The following is a 22,067-nucleotide window of genomic DNA, read 5'->3' as shown; positions in this document are numbered from 1 at the left end:
TTTTATTACTGTCATATTTCAAGTATATTTTGTATACTCAGCGTGCCCCTATTAAACGTTATAGGAAAAACGTAATTACAAAGAATGTCGTTGCCACGTCAGACAAACCGCGTCGCCACGTCAGAAATCGCTGACGTGTATTAATGAACTCAGCCGTAAAGCGATACAGCGGCAGTGACAGCTGAGTTACGGTATGTTGTGGCTGATTTAAGAAAAATGACTGAGTTATGAGCAAACGGCTGACTTACGAGTATAACCCAGCTAGGAGTTATGACTGACTTAATGAAATCTGTCTGAGTTATGAGAAAATGTCTGACTTAGAGCATAACCCAGCCTAAGTTCCTGCTGAGTTTTTACCCGATGGTTGATTTGTCAAAATTTGGCTGAGTTATTACTTCGACACGGCTGAATTAACTTTCTCCAGCTGGCTAAGTTATCAAAGAGGGCTTAGTTATGGGATGTCGTTATGGCTGATTTATGTTGGAGTATCATAAATCAGCCGTAATGAGCTGGATTAACGGAAAACTTGGCCTAATTACGGCTGACTTAGTAGCGAAAGATTAATTACTAGAATAACATGCTTTTACGGCCGACTTATTAAACGATACGGTTAAGTTAAAGATTTTCGGTTGTGTTACGACATTAAACGGCTGAATTTGGCAGCTGTTTTTTCGTTTTTTAACTACTGTAATAGTATTCATGTTGCGACTGACTTAATGTTTTGTTTGATGACTGGTTTAATTAGGCTGATTTAAGTACATGTTCGTTTGGTGGCTTACTTGCCACTTCATCAATTAAAAAATGACGTAGGATGCAACATCCCATGTCATCATTCCATGTCATCATCATCAAAGGAAATATGAAACGTCTTTTTTCTACTCGTCTTGTTCTTCACTTTGTTGTTCTTCACATGTGTTTTTCACATCAACACAGATATCCAGAACTTAAATTTTGAACATCTAATTCGTCATCGTCTTCCTCATTCTTCTTCATTTTCGTTCATCCTTGTTCCGATATATGATTGATCCGGTTCCGGTAATTGTTGTTTTCGCTAATTGGGTAAAGAAACAAAAATATGTATTTAACACCGATGATAGAGGGTGTAGAGTTGTGCAGATAGATTCGGAAACAACGCACAACAAGCTTGTGAAGTTGGTTCTTGTGATAAGTCAGCCGTGAAGCATTATAACTCAGCCGTAATATGTAAATTTACGCAACCTTTCGTCTTCTGTGAAGCATTATAACTCAGCCGTGACATGTAAATTGCCGCGAAACAATAAGTTACGTAATCTTTCGTCTTCCTTTTCCTTTTTTCTCTTATGACGTGGTTTTATTTTTTTTTCGTAATGACGTGAATTAAACTAATTTTTCGTTAATTATTTTTTAACTAAAAAAGAATAAAAAAATCTCAATTAAAAAAAAACTAATCAAAGATGTTAATTGTAATAATACAAAAACACTAAACATATGAGTAATTTTTTAAAAAATGTATGATATGTTAGTAATATTCTAACCTTTCTATATAACTTCTGAGTAAATATTTCGAAAAAGAATTGTGACCTCCAAAATTCTAAAAGCAACAATAGCGTGACACAAGATTGAAGAGACACCGTTTTCATAAACTGACAAATCCTATTACCTTAAGTAAAGGTCCAGATTCTTCCTTGTTCCTCTTCTCTCTACTTCTCTCATTACCCATTAAAAGGGCCCTACGATTATTTCGATTTTGAATCTCCAAATCCAGAATTCGAGTGTTGAATCTTCGAAAAGATCAAATCTTTGGAGATGGGTCTCTGGGATTCACTTCTTAATTGGCTCAGGAGGTAAAAATTTCTTCTTTTATCAATTGTATCAAAAACCAGTCTTTTTTGTTATACCATTGAACTAGTTTATAGTTATGGTTCTGGGTTTAGTTAAAACGTTGCCAAAAACCAATTTTGCTCACAAAGAGTCAACAAAATGGTGTCACTTGTTGTGTTTCAAAATCTCAAACTTGTCTTGAGTTTCTTAGGCTGTATCTTTTATTGTTACCTTATATGAATTGGTTCATTGAGAAATCTACCCTTATTTATATGTTCTTGTGTATTAATTCTCTTTAGTTGATTGAGATTTTAATCCATTTGTGGTAGTGATGCTTTGTGTGATGTTGTTATGCATTACCAAAACTTGTAAAACAGAAAATTGTCTAATGATTGAATTGTGGAAACGGAGGATAATTATAGAATGGTTAAAAGAAGTTGGTTTTAGTTGATTATTAATGTTTGTTTTGTTGTTTCTAGTTATGGTTTTTAGTTGGTTATTAATGTTTTGTTGTTTTTGGTTATACTTATGTTTTTAGTGTATAGCAGAATCACGTTTTGGAAACATTAGATTTTGATTCTGTGTTTGCTTATATTTGTTGTGTCAGCTTGTTCTTCAAACAAGAGATGGAGCTGTCACTCGTTGGACTTCAAAATGCTGGGAAGACTTCTCTTGTCAATGCCATTGCTGTGAGTAGAATCTTCAGAGGTTTTAGTCGATAAATAGTATTATCGGACAAATCTAATCTTACGCGTTTCACTTCTTGCTTGCTGTGGATTTTTCAAGACTGGAGGTTACAGTGAAGATATGATACCAACTGTAGGATTTAACATGAGGAAAGTTACAAAAGGAAATGTTACAATAAAGATTTGGGATCTTGGAGGGCAACGAAGGTTTCGTACTATGTGGGAACGTTATTGTCGCGGAGTTTCTGCTATTGTGTATATATTTTAAAACTTTTTTGATATCTTTGAAGATCCCATGTTATTTATTATGTAAAAATCTTGATGGTATATGTTTGTATGGTGATATTGCAGATATGTGATTGATGCTGCAGATCGAGATAGTGTACCGATATCAAGAAGCGAACTGAATGATCTGTTAACAAAACCGTCTTTAAATGGAATTCCTCTTCTGATTCTCGGCAACAAAATAGATAAGTCTGAAGCTCTCTCCAAGCAGGCTTTGGTTGATCAATTGTAAGTTTCTTGTTCAAAGTCCATTCTTACCAATCTGAATTCAAGTATATGACTTGAATTGTTTTTATGCAGAGGGCTTGATTCTGTAGCAGACAGAGAGGTTTGCTGTTACATGATCTCGTGTAAGGACTCGATAAACATCGATGCGGTCATCGATTGGCTCATTAAGCACTCGAGAACCGCTACATAAACAGACACAGCAAGCTCATCGGTCCAGAGGAAAACAAAGCTTGTTTTGGTTTCTTGATGTTGTTTTATTTGTTGAGAATCAATCATCGGCTTCTGGTTTCTTCTTGGTTTTAAATCTTGTTTTAAAATTCTTCAATGTTCAAATACTTTTGGTTCATGGTACACAGTCCAATTTTATTCGGTTCATAAAACTCAGAACCCGGTTTAATCCGGTTTAAATTTCAAAGATTACTAGTAATATTAACATTCAAATTTTATTTATCTTATTGGATTCCTAAATATTACATGCTTTATTAGATTCATGAAGTTTACACTCCAATTTTATTCTGCTCATGGAAATCAGAACCCGGTTTACTCCGGTTTAGACTTCAAAGCTTGCTAGTAATATTAACATTCAAATTTTATTCATCTTAAAACATTCCTAAATATTACATACTTTATTCGATTTATGAAGTAAGTCCAATTTTATTCATCTTAAGAAAACCAAAACCCGGTTTAAACCGGTTAAGACATCAAAGCTTACTAGTAATATTAACATTCCTAACTTTAGACGATTTCGATGACGTGTCCTTAGGAACAACAACAGTAAGAACACCATTCTCCACGTAAGCTTTAACTTGGTCGACTTTCACATTCTCCGGCAACTCAATCCGCCGCAAAAACTCACCTCCACCGGAAAAAGCTTCTCTCTCCGCCACATGCCACACCAAATTCTCTTTCTTCTCTTCCTTTATTCCTTCTCCTCTTATACTCAAAACATTTCCTTCTTCAATCAGCACTTTTATGTCTTCCTTGTTGTAACCAGGAACGTTGATCTTGAAGATATGAGAGTTGGAAGATTCCATCCAATCAATCAGAGCCGTTGATCTTGACCATTCTTGGAATCTTCTAAATGGATACACGAATATTCCTCTGTCTGCCATATTCTTCAATCTTTTCTCCTTTAGGTAAACTTGTTTACTAGAGATGTGTATATATTTTTGAGTGGAAAGTATTTTATAGAGAAGTCGAGACTGTTCTTCGTTATCTTGTTTCGTCATTTTTCTGACTCCAGAACATTGGAGAAGACGAAAGGGGTAGTTATAAACTACGGTGTGGTGTATATTGTTATGGTGGACCGTGGATGTCAGTGTATTATTACCGTTGGATGAGATTCTAGGATTTACGAGTGTTATTTAGGTCTTTTTAAAAACACCAGTTAATAGGCCTTTATCTTGGTATCCATTTTTGTATTTTTCCGCCTTGTTTTCAATTAGGCCTGGGCATATGGGTAATTCGTTCGGGTTCGGGTAAAATCCGTTCGGCTTCGGGTTGAATGGGTAATGAATTTATGGTCCATTCGGGTATTCTTATGGTTTTGGTTCTGGTCCGGTTCGGGTATTATCGGGTTCGGATCGGTTTGGGTAATACCCGAAGTTTAAAGTCACTTTACATACTCAAATGATCAAATAAAGAGAATAGAACATCAAACATGACATTTAAATACTAAATCCAATCCAAAATAACAAAGATGACTACTTAACTCTTAAGTGTTAAGAGTAAATTCCAATCCAAAATCACATAAATCCGATTATTCGAAAAAGAAAACCATAGAACAAGATCCGGTGATGCATAACTGATGACTTTGTTTTGAATCTTTCTCTCCTGACAAGAAAAAACAATCAAATGTTACTTACCTTAATCACTAAAAAGTCAAAACCGTGAACTTAAGCTCAAATCCAAACATGAATATCAAACTTAAAATAAAATCTGCAACTCAATATCCCATCCATAAGCGATTGAAATCTGAAACTTTGAAGATCCAAGTTTTGAGCGCTCGTGAAAAAAAACAGAGAGAATGACTTTGTAATCGTTTCAGAGACTCGATTAAAGCCAATATGTAAAGACAAAAACTTTGAATTTCAAATCTTTATCTTTGTTTCGACATCTAGGAGGCAATAAAAATCATAACTTTCACCTAATTGTGTTAGCAAAAAGACAAATCAAATAGAGTAAAAAAATTTTGTGCAAAAAAACCCTCGAAGTAGCCAATTTTTGCAAGAAAACCCTCTATCTCAAATAAATGCAAGTCAATACCACCATCTCAAAAGTCACCCGCAATATAGCCCTCGCGTGTATCGATGACGTGGCAGCCGTTAACTCCGTTCCAAAACGTCACGACAAGTGAACTTTTGTGCAAAAAAACCCTCAAAGTAGTCAAGTTTTGCAAGAAAACCCTCAAAGTAGCCAAATTTTGTGCAAAAAAACCCTCAAAGTAGCCAAGGTTTGTTTTGAAAAAGCGACTGTTGGAGAATTCGATTGTACATGGAAGCAAAGGAAACAATATGGTAATAATCGATTTTGATATCTTCTTAAATTTATGATCATTGGCATGATCAAAGTAAGACATGGTGGAGCCATTTATACGAGAAGGAAAAATCTAGGGTTTAACAGAAGAATTCTGTAAAATTTACATAATTTTTCTGTAAAACCAGAAAATCTTCTGTAAAAGCCCAAATTCGTCGCAAAAGAGACAAAATATTTTGTAAGGCTCAGAGCCTCGAAAAACGTGCAAGCCACGAAATCAACTTCTGTAAGACTCAGAGCTTCGAAAAACGTGCAAGCCACGAAATCAACTTCTATAAGACTCAGAGCCTCGAAAAATGTGCCCGGCACGGAATCACCTTCTGTAAGGCTCAGAGCCTCGACAAAACATATATTACTTCTCTAAAAATCATAGCTAACTCTTGCGTATATTTCGTATTCTCGTTCACTCGAATTCCATCTCTGTAATCACAGAAGCACGATTATCGTTAATAAGAGAAATATCTCCGTTCGCTCCCAAAAACTCGTACTTATTTATCATTGCAACTTCGGTACGAACAATAGGGTGGATAGATTTACATACAACAATTTTTATTTTTGGGTATTATAGGTAAACCCGAACCCGTACCCGAATTTTAAAATACCCGAAAGGTTTTTTTTGCAAAAATTGGTTTAATGAAGGGTTTTTTTGCAATTTGGCTACTTCGAGGGTTTTTTTGCACAAAACCCACTGACGGAGTTAACGGCTGCCACGTCATCGATACACGCGAGGGCTATATTGCGGGTGATTTTTGAGATGGCGGTATTGACTTGAATTTATTTGAGATGGAGGGTTTTCTTGCAAAAATTGGCTACTTCGAAGGTTTTTTTGCACAAAACCCTTAAAAAATGAATGATTCAAACGGAAAATAGAATAATTAACCTCCAATTGATTTCGCGATAGAGCTGTCGGTGACGGTAAAGTCGCCGAGTACACAATGAGGGTTTCCAATTTTAATATTGTGATTCGATCGAGAAGCCGATTGCCGATATATGAAGGTAGGCATGAAGGAAACTCAAACGACAAAAGTCACAAAACCTAAAACCTAGGACATACATATAAGTGTATAACTATATAAGACTATATATCTAATTATCTATATATATATATATATATATATAAACATATGTGTATTGCTTCGGGTTTGTGGGTACCCTAAATGGGTAACGGGTAATCCCCGACCCGACCCGATACCCACGGGTAATCCAATACTCTACCCAATGAGGTAATTTTCTAATACCCTAACCCGCCCCAACCCGATTTTTTCGGTCCGGGTATCGGTTCGGATATCGGGTCCGGGTTTTTTGCCCAGGCCTATTTCCAATGTTAATACATACTCTTTTAATTTTTCATATTGAATTTCGATGTTCTCGGAAAAATGCGTAGAAAATCATCATCTTTTTCTAAAGTCTCTTATATTTTTGTGGGCTTTTAAACCCCAACTTTCTAATAAATGGTATTTTTTTTTTCAAATTTGAGTTATGCGATTTTTTTTTCTTTTTAAAATAAGGTTTTTTATATTATATAAAAATTTATTCAATATTTAGTTGACACTAGACAAATCAGTTTTGTTACCATTAAAAGTTATGTGATATAAACTATTTATAGGATAGTACATTCGGTTTTTTTTTGTTCGAGTTTTTCAGGTTTTGATTTAAGAAATGGTCAAAATTATAAAGAAAAAAATAAGATTCAGTTGGATTCAATTTAGTTTTGGATTGAAATATAATTAAATGTAATTTATACTATATCTTTTAATATATCTTAATTTATACATATATATATATATATATTTATTTATTGAAATATTAACTGCTAATAAATGCTTATTTAGATTATTAATTCCGATAAAAATATTTAGATGTAAAAATTTATGTACTTTTTGTAGTATTACAAAATTTGGTTTTCTTTCATGTTAGTAAATTTGTGTGATCAAACCAGATAAACCTTTATTAACATCAATTCATATTTGGTTTGGGATAAAAATTTATATATCACTCGTAAGTTCGTAACAAAATTGGTTTGGTCTTGTCTTATACAAATTTGTTTTAGACAATTAACTTAGAGCATCTCATGAGTATCTTAAATTTCTTAACCACGACAATATTTTAAATATATTTTAGTTAATTAATTAAATTTAAATTTATTTTCAAAACTAAACAAATAATAACTAAATGATATGTGTATATGGAAATTTGGTTCTTGTTTAAAAACCCATTGTCACTTTCTTTTCTTACATTTTTTATTATGATTTTAATGGAAATATCTAGTTATGTGGAGATGCTCTTCAGAAATCTTACTCAACCATTCATGGCATTCAAACTGGACATTAGCAAAGCATTTGATAAAGTTGAATGGTCTTTTGTTGAAGCAGTTATGAAGAAGCTTGGGTTTTCTGATACATGGTGTGCTTGGATTATGAAGTGTATCACTACTGTTTCTTATTCAGTCCTTGTTAACGGCTCACCAATTGGCAAAATTCATCCCCAACGAGGTATTAGACAAGACGATCCCATTTCTCCTTACTTATATTTATTATGCTCGGAAGGACTATCAGCCTTAATCCGGAATAGTATTCAGCAAGGTCATTTACATGGCTTTAAGGCAAGCAGAAACGGCCCTCCCATATCTCATTTATTTTTTGCAGACGATTCTCTCCTCTTCTGTAAAGCTACTGCAGCTGCTCCTCAATATCCTACATAAATATGCAGCAGTTTCAGGTCAGCATGTTAATTTTCAGAAATCTGCTGTCACTTTTGGTAAAGGGTTAACTCCACATCAGAAGCTTAAGTCATGGGAGTTAATAGCTTAAGTGGCTTTGGAAAATATCTTGGACTGCCTGAATTTGTTGGGAGAAATAAATATAATGCTTTTTCATACCTCTATCAAAGATTATCACAAAAGGTAGAAAGTTGGTATTCTCAACTTCTTTCTCCTGCAGGCAAAGAAGTCCTTATCAAAGCGGTGGCCACGGCTCTTCCTTCCTACTGTATGTCATGCTTTATCTTACCAATGAAGCTTATCAAACAGATGACCTCTGCAATCCGCAAATTCTGGTGGGCAAATTTTCAGAATCATTCTAAGATCTCATGGATTGCTTGGAGAAAAATCAATGACACAAAGCAGATGGGGGGTTTGAGGATCAGAGATCTCAGAGACTTCAACGTTGCAATGATTGCTAAACAGAGCTGGAGACTGCTACAACAGCCGCATACTCTAATGGCGCGACTCTTCAAAGCTAAATACTATCCCAAAACGAATTTACTGGAGGCTGGTCTTAAGTGGCAATCAAGTCATGCTTGGCGGAGCATTTTACAAGGTAACCAACTCCTAGCTAAGGGCATTAAATGGATTATTGGTAATGGGAAAACTGTTAATATTTGGAAGGATAATTGGCTTCCCTCTAGTCCTCCTCGGGCCCCTCAACCATATGGTAATCCTGATGTCTTTACAGCTAGTCAAGGATCTTCTCATTCCTGGAACCAATACTTGGAACGAGCCTTTGATAAATCGAGTCATTGCTCCTGAGGATAGATCTCTGGTCAAGCTTGTTAGGCCCTCGATTATAGGTCTCTCTGATAGTGTCTCTTGGATTTACTCTAATGAGGGTCATTACTCTGTAAAGTCGGGCTACTGTTTACTCCGCAAGCAAGCTAACAATCATATTTCATCTGCAAATAATAACGCCTCTCATCTTCTATTTCTATTCAAGATTGTCTGGAATGTGAATTTTCCTCCAAAAGTAAACCATTTTTGGTGGCGTGCTTTACATGATGCTTTGCCTGTTACAGATAATTTGATGAAGAGGAGAATGAGAGTGGACAACAATTGTCAGCTGTGTGGAGAAGCTGCTGAAACAGTGAACCATGCACCTATTATTTAGCTGCAGAATCTCCAAGGAAATATGGGATCTAGCACCCTTAGCAAGTCCCTCAGATAATTTCTTCCACACTCATTCCTTTTCGAATAACCTGCAGATGATGCTGCATCTTAATGGTAATCGCCAAAAAGAGCTGCAACTTCTTTTTCTCATTGGCAGGAGGATTTGGAAAATGCGAAATGCCCTCATCTTTAATAACAGACGCCACTCTATTCCAGACATCATTAGTAAGGCTTTGATAGATATATCTCTTTGGACCAATGCATGTGCTTTAGAGCAGGATGTACCGTCAAGATCAATCAACGTAGCTCCCTCAACGTTCGCTGATGTCATAGGCAAATCTAATAATTATTGCTGCTTTGTAGATAGCTCCTGGATCTCTCCATCTCATCAAGCTGGCATCGGATGGGCCCTTTATAACAAGCATTCTGATCTCGTTGTTAAAGGTTCTTCAGCCATTCATCCAACTACTTCGCCCCTTGAAGCAGAAGCTGAAGCACTAAGGATGGCAGTTCTTCAAATCAAACAGTTGGGCTACTCTGAAGTCACTTTTGTGTGAGATAATGCTGATCTCTATAAACCTTTGGAGAACAAGAACGCTGCAACCCCATCAGAAAGATGGAACAATACTGTCTCTACGTACATCAGAGACATTTTGCAGCTGATCAAAGGAAATTTTGCATTCAGCTTTATGAAGATATCCAGAGATGTAAACTCAGTAGCTGATGCTTTAGCTAAGAATGCAAGAACATATCAATCAAATTATGTAATCTCCTGGAACAATGTATTAGGATATTGATGTTTATGAATGAAAAGATAAGTTGACGACAAAAAAAAAAATGTGGAGATGCTCTTAGTACAGAACAAAATGAAGATTAACAATTTAACAAAGAACGGTCCACTCCTAGTCATGGTTAGTCATGGGCTCATGGCCGGTCTAATACCTGATAATAAATAAAATGAAATGTTATAAAATTTTGAAATGTAACATTTGAGAAGAATATTATAAAATTTTGTATCTTTTGACGACAATATATGCCATTTGACAAATAAAGATCGACATAAATTTGCTTTTAGACCTCTCTCTTTTGGTATGCCCTTTTACTTTGTTGCTTTAGTAATCTTGTTTCGAATATGCATAAAGCCTTTATAATTCATCTCTTAAGACTTCCTTTCCATATCTCTTTTTCATTTAAAATAATTATTATCACAAGTATTATGTAACAACAATCGAAACAAATAATTAAAAATAATCTGAAAAAGTAGAAAAGAAAAAAATTAAAGTTTTGACAGAATCCAAAGCGATATACATCTCATCTGGAATTTTTGCTTCTTTGAGATCCACGCTCTTGCGAATCCTCAGAACTTTGACATTTATTTACCTGAAAATTTTATATTTATATACATATTAATTGCTAAAAAACTTTGAATATCCTAACAATCACCTAATTGTAAAATACACGTGCAAGCATATTACATATAACAATTCATTATTATCAGATTGACTGCTACGTACCTTTATCATAAGGCATATGCATGTAACAAATATTTTTTTTGTGTGTTTTCCATATATTATGAAAGAAATTAAATAAAATTAAAAATTAAAAATATGTAAGAAATAGAAATCACCTCCGCGACTGCAAACGCCTCTGAGGAAAAGAAGGAAGATGATTAGAAGAACAACCCCAGCTAGTAGTCCTATGATGATCGCGAATGTCCTTTCTCCACCGTAGTTTGTTTTATCTATTTATTCAATGATATTTAATCAAACATATATTATAATTACTTAATTAGTTTCCATTTCGTTTTAGATAGAAAAAAAAACAAACTCCAAACATATAATTTTGGGTTTCTGTTGTCACTTTCTTGCAAAGATATATAGTTTTGTAACAGAATTTTCGTTAATTTGAAAAATATCACAATTTGAGCTTTTAAATAAAAAAATACAAACTTTTGGTTTAGGAAGGATTCATAAAAAAAAAAAAAAAAAATCTACTAAAGTTTCTATTAATAGATTTACTATACTATTCCTAACTAAGTTTTTAGGAAACTTTTCTAGGTATAACTTTGAGGGTTTTTGTTATAATGATTTTTGGTTTTTGAATTATGAAAAACAATACATAATTTTTTTTACTTTTGAGAGTTGTCCTACTAATAATAGTAAGTAGATAAAACTTACAACTATGAGACTTGGCATAGTGTTGTGCACCATCAGTGGAATATCTTGCGTAACACTTAGCCAAGAACATGTCTCCGAATACGGCCGTGCCACAATCATTCTTAAGCCGTCCGATTGCCGTTCCTAAACAATCTTGGCACTCTGACACCGTTAGATCTCCAACACACTGTCCCATACCTTGAACATCACCGGACCCTCCCGCTCGAAAATACCCTCCACCGTTGACTAGCTCCGTGAGAACCGCGTCTCTCCGGCTGATACCGTCGGTGTTATAACCCTCAGAGGGTCCACACTTCTTTAGGACAACGGTCTTGTCTTCTTGGCCAAGGAAGCTGATGTTATCGTACTTGATGTAGCAGCCAGCTAGTTGGAGGGCTCCACCACAAGTGAAAGGGCAAAGAGGACCTACTTGAGAGACGGCACGTACCACACACGTGGCACAGTCCGGCATGGAGAGGTCGCCGCGGCATTGGAAGAGGCCATGGGCTGTGTCCGAGGAAGAAGAGCCCATGATGGTGAAGTTGTTGTAGGAAGAGTATGTGGCTGAGTTAACTAGAGAAGTGAGAAGAGAGTTGAGGTTTGACTCATAAGCAGACGCCGGAGAGAATTTTTGCTGGGAGCAGCCGCCGAAGACGAAGGTGTCTGTGGCGGAGGTGGCGGAGGAGAGTGAAGGAGCGGTTGCGGCGAGGAGAAAGAAGAAGAAGGAGAGAGTTTTGATGATGTTCCTTAGTTTTGCCATTGGTATTAATGGAAAAGGAGAGAAAGACATTAGCAATTATAAAAATGGATACCTATTTATACATGTTAATTTATTAACGTTTACTTATAAAGGTAACGATAAATGATGGAATGATAGCGCGATTTCGTAGGTTTTCACTTTTAACTAATCACATGATTATGCTAAATCAAGTTTAATGGTAATTCTAATCATTTAATTATGCGAAATGAAGTTATTTTAAGAGTTTGTATTTCAATAAAGTGTATTTCTTTGCCATTATATTCTGAAAATTATGATTATGCGATTATGGGGCGTTTTCAATCATCATGGATTTTTTATTATTATTATATATACTGAAAAATAAATTATCAATCAATATTAGCAATCTGAAATAATTAAACTTATCAAAGTATTGATCCAAAAATAAGGTAATTAGTGATGTGTAATAAAAGTATAGATTAATAGTAAAATTTTAAAAATATATTTTCAGTATCATGTGGATGGCTCAGCTTTCTTTTGTTGTGGCTTGACTAAGTAAAGAAGTTCTAAGCTTTTAATAAAGTAGACAGTCATGACTCATGAGTCATGCAAATATGCAGCACAAGTTTTCCATTTCTTAAAATTAATATTAGGGGGGAGAATGAAATATTTTATTACTTAATTTGCAGTAGTTATCATGATTTTGTGCTTGCTGTTTATTTTTTTTACTTACATTATACAACTACATATTACGTATAAGCCGTCAAAAAAAAAACATATTACGTTTAATTAATCTTATATTACTCTAAATTCTGACTCCAAATTCTTGATTATGAATGTTTCCAAATATATCTGCAATTGGAGATCTAGTTAAGGATCAACTAAAGTTTTGGACTGTTTATGAATAAATATGGGTGTTTACTTTATTTTCTTGTGATTATTTGTGTATTCATATGTATGTTTTAAGTTTTTTTTTTTTTTTTTTTGTCATTATGTAAGTTTTAAGTTGTGATTGAACTTTTAGTTGAACTGCTTATTTTTCATTTATGTTTTAGTATTCTAATTTTTGTTGTTGTAATTAACTGACATTTTTTGCCGGCAGAAAAGTTAACTTTTATTTTTAGCATGTTATTAGTGAAGTTGTAACTTAACCTAAGATAACAGAAAATTCACAACTTCAAAAAGTGCTACACTCTAAAAACAATCTTCACTTTTAATAAATTTATATAATTGGTTTTTCTTCCAAAACAAAATAATTTTAAATTGAAGAAGAAATGTTTTTTTTTTCTTTTATAACATAAAGAATGTCAAATTGGAAAGCTGAATATTCATTTCCTTTTTTCACAAATAATTCTCAAAGGGAGGGTGGTAGGTGGGTGATCCCGTGAGAGCTTTACTTTAGGGTTCATATTTATTTTATATATTCTTAAAGAAGAAAACTTTTTCGAACGAAGACATATCTCTCCATCTGTACCATCGCACTCATCGAGTTTTCCATTTCTTCTTTTTAGGATATTCATTGCTTGCTCTCGAAGGAATTCTCGTACCATGATCCATGAACTTCATTTAAACTTATTTTAGTTCTTTATTTTAAAAGTTAAGAGAGTTTTGTACTATAGTTAACATATGAAAATTTCATAACTAATAAATTTCAGCGCTTATATGATATACCGTATATACCCATAAAGTTTGTTGTGTTATTGTTTGTTTGTTTTGAATTCAGGCCCGGCCCAGGACCAATTTCTATGATACATTTGTATTGGATCTCATATTTTCGAGGTCCAATTATGTGAAATTTTTTTTTTTTCTTTTCTTAAAGGCCTCAAAATAAATTAAATAGGCCTCAAAATAAACATAGAAGCCACATCCTTAATATAAAGGCCTCATAATTAGGAAAAAAGTCCTATAACTAGAAAACAATGTCCAAAAATTAAGAAAATTTGTTAAATAAAAATTATAAATACTCCATAATTAGCAAAAAAAAATTTTTTTAGCAGTTTTTACTTTTAAAAAGACCCCAATTTTTTTTTTTTGTAATTGGCCCCGGATTTTATCGGACCGACCCTTTTGATGTTGGTGAATAGGTTAAAATTGAAAATATTTGATTCTGGTTATCTCTCATTTGGTAACATTGGATGATTTTTTATAATTATTACACAATCACGATTTTAAATTTGTTATATTATCGGTTGGGAATGATTTAGTTTCTATTTTCAATAATTAACAAACCAGAACGATATTTCTACAATAGAGCCATCTATGCTCAAGTTCCTAGTGGAGAGAAGATTCACAAAGTGAGTGTTTCACTTGTGACACTTGATGTGTCTCGTTTTTATTTTATTTTTGTAGTTTACCTTCATACGCATTTGTGTCTTTTTTGTTTTCCTTTCTTTTACAGCTTGTGAATAATTTAAGAAAAATTTAGAGGAGACTGTTTTCTAAAGATCAATGAAATACACTCTTTGAGACAATGCTTTGTCAAATCGAATATTAGAAAATTTGATCATCAAAATGTTAGGAATCAAGATCTATGGAATGTTACAGTAATATCCGACATGGGCTCATTTTTGGGTCTGCACCATGATCTAGGCTATATCGGATTTGGTCGGTGAGAACCGATCATAACCAAAAGTTATTTTCTTGCATGGAAAATAGATGACGAAGGCGCGCTGGGTGGCCAGTATGTCGCTTTCATACTTTTGTATTCAATACATCACATATTGGTTCTATCCGCACATTGATGTAACGTTTGCATCCACATTATTGGCTGTGAATGGAAAGACGTGAAAAATACAGTTCTCTGACGGTTCGGATGAACCGTAAGTTTGTCAACCATTCATCACTTTTAACTTAAAGTGAAGTGCGTTTCTTTTTGTAATATTAAAAAATTTATGATCCAGTGGTGGTTCATTTGTATGAGAAAAAATTGAGATCCACCGTGAACAGTAAAAACGCCTCAATTATCTGGTGTTCCTGTTAAACAATAGCGGTTCTCTTGTTTTTTTTTTTTTTTTGAATCAGTTTAATTTTTATAAAATTTGAACTTAAATAATAATAAACAATATACGGTTCTTTTTAAAGAAGAAAAATAACGAACATTGAGCAAATAATCATATACAATACATTATGTATTAGTTATATATTATCGTTTCTAGGTTTTTTATTATTTTTGGGACAAGTTTCTCGATCCGACCCATATTAGTCTAAAATTTACATCTCATACATATATATTATAATAATCATCTGTTTTAATTTAATATCAGTAGTTTAATATATTTAATTTGCATAAATATTTTATAATATATTGGTATTTTTTACTATGTAAATATTTGATCCGCACTTTTTGATCCGTTTTCACCATTCAAACATTTTTTAGATCGCCGGAATAGCTTGATCCGCACTTGTTCCGCCAGAATCGCTTGATCCGCATTTGTTCCGCTCGATCCGCTTGGACCGCTTGATCCGCTCCGCTAGATCTGCTTTCTCCATTCAAAGCCATTATGGGCTTGAATGGATAGCGGAAGAAAAGCGGTCGGTCTGTAGGATAGGACAAAACTGATATTACTTTCCCATTCACAAATACTAATTGAACCACAAGTGGTTCTTATCTTATAATAATAAAAAATTATTTAACCGTTTGTGGTTCAAAAGTATGAATAAAATTTGTTATCTGCAATACACAGTAGAAACGCTTCATAATAGGTGATTTTAGCGTACGATACTCATTTTTTTTTTGTTAACTACACATTTATTAAAAAAACTTCTTGGTTGGTTACCCAATTAAGAGAAAAAGTGTTTACAAAGGTAGCTTCATAAAATAAAATTTTAGATGAACGGGATAAACAATCCGCTTTTAAATTACAAGAGTGTGCAATACTCATTTTTTTCTTTTAAAAAATTAAAATAATTAATTATATTGGATATTGGTTAGCTGATTTAAAATAATTTATGTTATGCATACGATTTTAGCAAAATAATTAAAAGAGAATAAGTGGACGAGAGTTATGCTCTTTTATTCTTCTTCATTGTTATTCACTCTTTTCATCCAACGTACATATATACAGAAATGTGAGGATGAGATACTTGGAGACAAAGTTACGTGCATAGGAAGACTCTGATAGATAGTCACCATAATAGATAATTATTAATAATGGATGTTTATCTATTTATAACACTCCCCTTGAGTATCCATTACTATTAATTTATAATGTACTGTTTCGTTAAAACCTTTATCATGGAAAAACCGTATAGGAGAAAAACCATGATAAAGAAAAAGAGTATAATGACGCAATCTCCTCCTGGAACAGAAGAATCTTGTTCTCTCCATAGCTTTCGTAGATGGTACATCTCGAGCATTCTCTGCGCTTCTTCTGATCTCGTCAATATATGAAAAAGATTTTGGAAGAAAGATAGAACTTCACTTTAATGTCTATCTTATGCGTGTTATTTGCTGCCTCGTTAAAAAATTTGTCATGAAAAACCGAGTGGGATAAAAACCATGATAAGGGAAAAAGAGTGCAGCCACGCTCATCATCATATGTCTCCCCCTGTAAGCATCTTCTTCAAAAGATGTATTTCGATATGTGAAAATGCTTTTTGAATGTTGTAGCTGGAAGCGCCTTTGTAAATCTGCTACATTGTTTCTTGAGCGGATGTACTGGAAATTAACTTCATGATTCTTCTCGGATTCTTGAATGTAGGAGAAGAATTTTGGAGGCATTCCTCTTATCGCTTTTGATATAGCTTCCATTGAATTGGACGACATGTGCATCAATGTCTTCAAATAATGTTGTTGGCGTTCCACTAATGACTGTATTGCTTGCTTCTTGTATATATTGAGGACATTAATCTGATCCATACAGATTCTCGACATGCTTCATGGAGCGTAATATTTTTTGGCATGGCTTGAACAAGCGACGACCAAAATTTGTTGTTGGAAACGCCACAAACTTGTTGTTTTGCGATATATATTTTTATAGATCTGATATAGATCCTCCATCTGCAAAACCAACTAAACCAAACTCGGACTTTCTAGAATTAAATAAGCCTAAGTCAATCGTACCTTGCAGATAGTGGAAGACACATTTGAAATCATTCAAGGTCTAGTCGGAGGAAATGAACTAATCTTGCAACTAGATCAGGAGCAAATGCTAGGTACAATATATTCACAAGATATATAAATACTCGTCAACATTTATATATAATGCTTCATGATCAAATATTTAGAGTCGACTTTCTTTAGAAGTGACTAATTTAACATCTCTTTCTTTAGATGTTTAGTTGAAATATCTGAAGACACTTTTGTCTTTCCAAGATCTTTTATTCCAAATAACTCTTAAAGAGTTTTGATGATGTTCAAAATCATCATTCTTATGCTTATAAGTTCCCGGGAATATAATTATGATATCATATAACTTTCACGGATTAGTCCTTCAGACATCCCATGAGGCGTTGTTCAGTCTTTCATATAACATCAACTCAATATCGAGTGCTTTTAACAAAACTCGGCGTGACACACCGTTTTGTCTTAAGTATCATAATACTCTTTTGATGTTTGGACCATGTGTCCAGAAATTACTCATTTCATATACGAGATTAATATAGACTTGACTACCTCTTTATTTATTGGCCAATATATATCTCTTTACGCTCACAGAGCGGAGATTTATGATCCTCATTAATCACATTTGCGCGCTAGATCATTTTTCTTATCGACATTGTATTATCTTTGGTTCCTTATTTGTCGTAATGACATGGTTAATCGAGATCTCTTAATCATTATAAATGATTTTATTCAGGTACCTGATTTCGTTATTAACCATGACAATCGGTCTTTTTTACTTCTCTTTAAGAGTGTCTTTGCTCCTCTTGAGGAGTCTTTATGCTCCTCTTTAGAAGTTTATATGCTCCTCTTTTAAGAGTTTAATCCTCTGTTTAGTAATAATATGCTCATTTTTTATTTTTGAGGATTTTCTTTATATTTGAAACCAAAGTTGTCTATCACGTTTTTATTGTGTTATAGACAATAATATGTCATCCGCCAGAGACATTTTTTTGTCGAATATTTTTAGCTGGAAAAGAGATTTTCTATGAAATTTAAGTTCATATGCATTTATACGAGGATCAATAATTTTATGAAATCTCATTCATTAACTTTTTGCATTTGATTTGCAATATATTCTGAATAGTGATCCATTTTAACTTTTGAACTTTTAACTTTGTATTCATTATATTCATTTGTTCAAAGATCCAAACTTTTCAAGGATTCTCCCGTAATGATGGGAAACTTTATCATCAATATGATGATTTGCAGATCTTGCAATAGGCACATCTCTAAAAAATGGATCAATATTAATAGATTAGAGACTCATCTCCAACATCTATATATCTCATCTTTTTTTGGATGATATTTTTATGCGGTGCATGGAGCATTTATAAAATAAATCTCACATCCATAAAATTCAAAATGATAAATATTTGATCTCCAAACTTGTATATATAACATTGGAGAAATATTTTTTTATAATTCGTTGGCCTTATATATAATCATTACTACATGCAAAACTGCATGTTCCATGTAAAAACATGGAGATTAAATCACCTTGAATCGTTTTGCAATCTCTTAGATTTGTACATGAACGATTCATTAAAGCTCATTTGAAAGTTAAAATCATGTTTTTAATGTTCTACAAAGTGATAAATTTTAGGATATGGCTTCACCAGAGTTACCTCTAAAATTTTAGGATATGGCTTCACTAGAGTTACTTCATATATAATTTAAATGAATTTAAATGAACTAAAATAAATTCAACATAAATTAAATGTTACCTCTAAAATGTGGACGGAAACATACAGTCCTTGAATAAACTTCTCTTTCTTTGCAACAAAACTTTTTAGTGATATTTAATCACTCATTTTGAGTTCCAATTTAGGTCATCAACATATACAACAATGATCTCAAATCTCGAAAGAGATTTCTAAATAAAGACGCAAGGGCATATTTTATTATTAACATATCTTTTATTTAACAAATAATCGCTTAAGCAATATATCATATGCGTCCAGATTGCATTAATCCGTAAAGTGATCGCTGTAGTTTGACCGCACATATTTCCTTAGACTTTGAGTCTAATGCTTTTGGAACTTTAAATCCTTATGGAATTTTTATGTATATATCATTTTCCAATGATCCATTTAAATATGTTGTCACTACATCCATAAAGTACATTATTAAATTATTAGAGACCGCTTGCGTCATCAAATACCTGAATGTAATTGCATTCATGACCGGAGAATATGTTACTTAATAATCAACTCCATGTCTTTGAGAAAACCTTGTACAACAAGTCGGGGTTTATGTCGTGTGATTTCATTTTTTATGAAATCTCATCCATCAGCTTTTTGCATTTGATTTGCAATTTATTCTGAATACTATTTGAACTTTTGAACTCTTAAGTTCATATTCACTATAGTCATTTATTCAAAATTTGAACTATTCAACGATTCTCCCATAATGATGGAAAATTTTATCATCAACATAATGATATGCAAATCTTGCAATAGACACATCTCTCATAAGATGGCACAATATTTATAGAGCATAGACTCATCTCCTGCATCTATATATTTTATCTTTTTGGATGATATTTTTATGCGGTGCAGAGGAGCATTTATAACATATACCTCACACCCATACAATTTAAAATGAAAAATATTTGATCTCCATTCATGTGTATACAACATGGAAGAAATATTTTTTATAACTCGTTGGCCTTATATATAATCATTAGTACATTCAAAACTGCATGTTCCATGTAAAAACATGGAGATTAAATTACCATGAATCGTTTTGCAGTCGCTTAGATTTGCGTTTTGAACGATTCATTAAAGCTCATTTGGAGAGTGAACATCATTTTTAGATGTTCTACTGATAAATTTTAGGATATGACTTCACCAGAGTTATCTCGTTCTGGGGTGTCAAATTCACCAAAATTTATCAACTTATTGTCGATGTGGGATTCTTTTAATTCTCCCCCTCGAGATGATAACTCTTTGAGTTCATTCATCTCGAAATGAATCCCACTTTAGGATCAACAACATACCCGTTTTTGGCCATGTGTTTTATCTTGGATCCTTTTAAAAATGTGGAACTTTTAATACCCTTTCCAAAGATGATGACTTTTCAAGTCTATTCATCTTGGACTGAATCTTCTTTTTAGACTGGTAATACACGGGGTTTAATTGGGGAAATATTACGGAAATCGACCATTATATATATACTATGAGCTTGTTAAACTAAAACCTAGTGATTTGGCCAAAAAATTCATATAATTCTGGAGGCATAGCCTACTACATAATTAAAGATAAAGTATACAACATTCGACTCCATATACAATATAAAAATTTAAATAAATTTAAATGAACGTATCCAGTGGTTGAATAAACTTCTCTGTCTTTACATAGAATTTTACTTCAGAAATGTAGCCGGAAGCATCTTGTGCTTGAATAAACTTCTCTGTCTTTACATAGAATTTTTAGTGATATTTAATCACTCTTTTGAGTTCCAATTATGTATAGGTCATCAACATATACATCAATGATCACAAATCTCGATGGAGATCTCTTAATAAAAACGCAAGGACTTATTTCATTATTAAAATATCATTTCTTTAATAAATAATCTCTTAAACGATTATACCACATGCGTCCGGATTGTTTTAATCCGTAAAATGATTGCTGTAATTTGACCATACATATTTCGTTAGACTTTGAGTCTAATGTCTTAGGAACTTTAAATCCTTCTAGGATTTTTATGTATATATCGTTATCCAATGATCTATATAAATATGTAGTCACTACATCCTTAAGATACATTTCTAATTTATTAGAGACCGTTAGACTCGTTAAGTACATGAATGTAATTGCATCTATGACCGGAGAATATGTTTTTTCATAATCAACTCCAGGACTGAGAAAAATCTTGTGTAATAAGTCGGGCTTTATATCGTGTGATTTCAACTTTTTCGCACGAAGACCCACTCGCACTTAACATGTTTTATATCTTTAGATGTATTGACAAGAGGTCCAAAGACATTTTTTTATCAAGGGAGAGCAAGTTAATTTGCATTGCAATTTTCTATTTCTCCCAATCAGGTCCTTTTTAGCACTGATATAGACTCTGGATCTAGATCATCATTATTAATTTCATTGTTATACCAGGATGGCTTGACCGGTTATACTATGATATAGCAATTAGCAAACCTCTGGTTACTATCATAAATATTTTGCCATCTTTATTTTTTGCATGTTATAACCAAATATTTGCGTGTCTCCATTGTGGTTAGACATTCGATACCACATTTATTTATAGTCTCAATATAATAATTATAAAAAAATATTTTGAAAACTACAAGAGTTTCTTTGAGACTTTGGAGTACATAAAACATCGATTATTATGAATCTGATATATTTGGAAGTCGAGAGACTATCTCTTCTAGACTTTCCAATTATTTTGCACTGTCTAAAAATATATTGACACGTGCTTCATAAATTCTCATAAGAGATATATATTTTTGATTTTAAAGACATACAATGTCTTAAAAATCTCATATAATACAAATTTATTCTTTAAGAATAAAATAAATAAAAATACTTAAACACATAAATTCATAAAATTAATAATATAAAGACTATAGCCTTTTCATACAAGAATTCAGGAGGCATCGCCTTCCATTAAGAATTCAATAGACATGGCTTTCTTTTGATCGTTGCGAAGAAGG

The 22,067-nt window shown here is 33.1% G+C and overlaps 4 protein-coding genes across 4 annotated transcripts; 2 read left to right on the top strand and 2 right to left on the bottom strand.

Annotated features, from left to right (window-relative positions):
- Nucleotides 1-1,601: 1,601 nt before the first annotated feature.
- LOC9304606 (ADP-ribosylation factor-like protein 8c) lies at nucleotides 1,602-3,449 on the top strand. The gene is made up of 5 exons (XM_002870507.2): nucleotides 1,602-1,823; nucleotides 2,408-2,489; nucleotides 2,587-2,741; nucleotides 2,838-2,999; nucleotides 3,072-3,449. The coding sequence occupies exons 1-5, from the start codon at nucleotides 1,786-1,788 to the stop codon at nucleotides 3,187-3,189; spliced, it is 555 nt and encodes a 184-aa protein (XP_002870553.1). The 5' UTR covers nucleotides 1,602-1,785; the 3' UTR covers nucleotides 3,190-3,449.
- A 121-nt stretch (nucleotides 3,450-3,570) lies between these two features.
- On the bottom strand, nucleotides 3,571-4,369 carry LOC9304605 (15.7 kDa heat shock protein, peroxisomal). The gene has a single exon (XM_002868487.2). It carries the CDS (start codon nucleotides 4,226-4,228, stop codon nucleotides 3,701-3,703), a length of 528 nt encoding a protein of 175 aa, XP_002868533.2. The 5' UTR covers nucleotides 4,229-4,369; the 3' UTR covers nucleotides 3,571-3,700.
- Nucleotides 4,370-7,957: 3,588 nt separating this feature from the next.
- Nucleotides 7,958-9,308, top strand: LOC110226750 (uncharacterized mitochondrial protein AtMg00310-like). Its single transcript, XM_021019326.1, has 3 exons — nucleotides 7,958-8,026; nucleotides 8,180-8,252; nucleotides 8,474-9,308. The coding sequence occupies exon 3, from the start codon at nucleotides 8,524-8,526 to the stop codon at nucleotides 9,058-9,060; it is 537 nt and encodes a 178-aa protein (XP_020874985.1). The 5' UTR covers nucleotides 7,958-8,026; nucleotides 8,180-8,252; nucleotides 8,474-8,523; the 3' UTR covers nucleotides 9,061-9,308.
- A 1,257-nt stretch (nucleotides 9,309-10,565) lies between these two features.
- On the bottom strand, nucleotides 10,566-12,543 carry LOC9304604 (cysteine-rich repeat secretory protein 60). The gene is made up of 3 exons (XM_021020057.1): nucleotides 11,592-12,543; nucleotides 11,042-11,155; nucleotides 10,566-10,794 (listed from the first exon to the last, which is right to left on the bottom strand). Exons 1-3 carry the CDS (start codon nucleotides 12,358-12,360, stop codon nucleotides 10,787-10,789), a joined length of 891 nt encoding a protein of 296 aa, XP_020875716.1. The 5' UTR covers nucleotides 12,361-12,543; the 3' UTR covers nucleotides 10,566-10,786.
- Between the last annotated feature and the right edge of the window lie 9,524 nt (nucleotides 12,544-22,067).

Source organism: Arabidopsis lyrata (assembly GCF_000004255.2).
Source record: "Arabidopsis lyrata subsp. lyrata unplaced genomic scaffold ARALYscaffold_7, whole genome shotgun sequence".
In the NCBI taxonomy this organism is placed as follows: Eukaryota; Viridiplantae; Streptophyta; class Magnoliopsida; order Brassicales; family Brassicaceae; genus Arabidopsis; species Arabidopsis lyrata.
This window is presented reverse-complemented; position numbering and strand designations above follow the sequence as displayed.

Coding starts and splice junctions, on each gene's coding strand:
- LOC9304606 (XM_002870507.2), top strand. CDS start 1,786: ATGGGTCTCTGGGATTCACTTCTTAATTGGCTCAGGAG. Junction 1,824..2,407: donor CTTCTTAATTGGCTCAGGAG/GTAAAAATTTCT, acceptor TTGTTGTGTCAG/CTTGTTCTTCAAACAAGAGA. Junction 2,490..2,586: donor CTCTTGTCAATGCCATTGCT/GTGAGTAGAATC, acceptor GGATTTTTCAAG/ACTGGAGGTTACAGTGAAGA.
- LOC9304605 (XM_002868487.2), bottom strand. CDS start 4,228: ATGACGAAACAAGATAACGAAGAACAGTCTCGACTTCTCTATAAAATA.
- LOC110226750 (XM_021019326.1), top strand. CDS start 8,524: ATGTCATGCTTTATCTTACCAATGAAGCTTATCAAACAGATGACCTCT.
- LOC9304604 (XM_021020057.1), bottom strand. CDS start 12,360: ATGTCTTTCTCTCCTTTTCCATTAATACCAATGGCAAAACTAAGGAAC. Junction 11,156..11,591: donor CTATGCCAAGTCTCATAGTT/GTAAGTTTTATC, acceptor TTGAATAAATAG/ATAAAACAAACTACGGTGGA.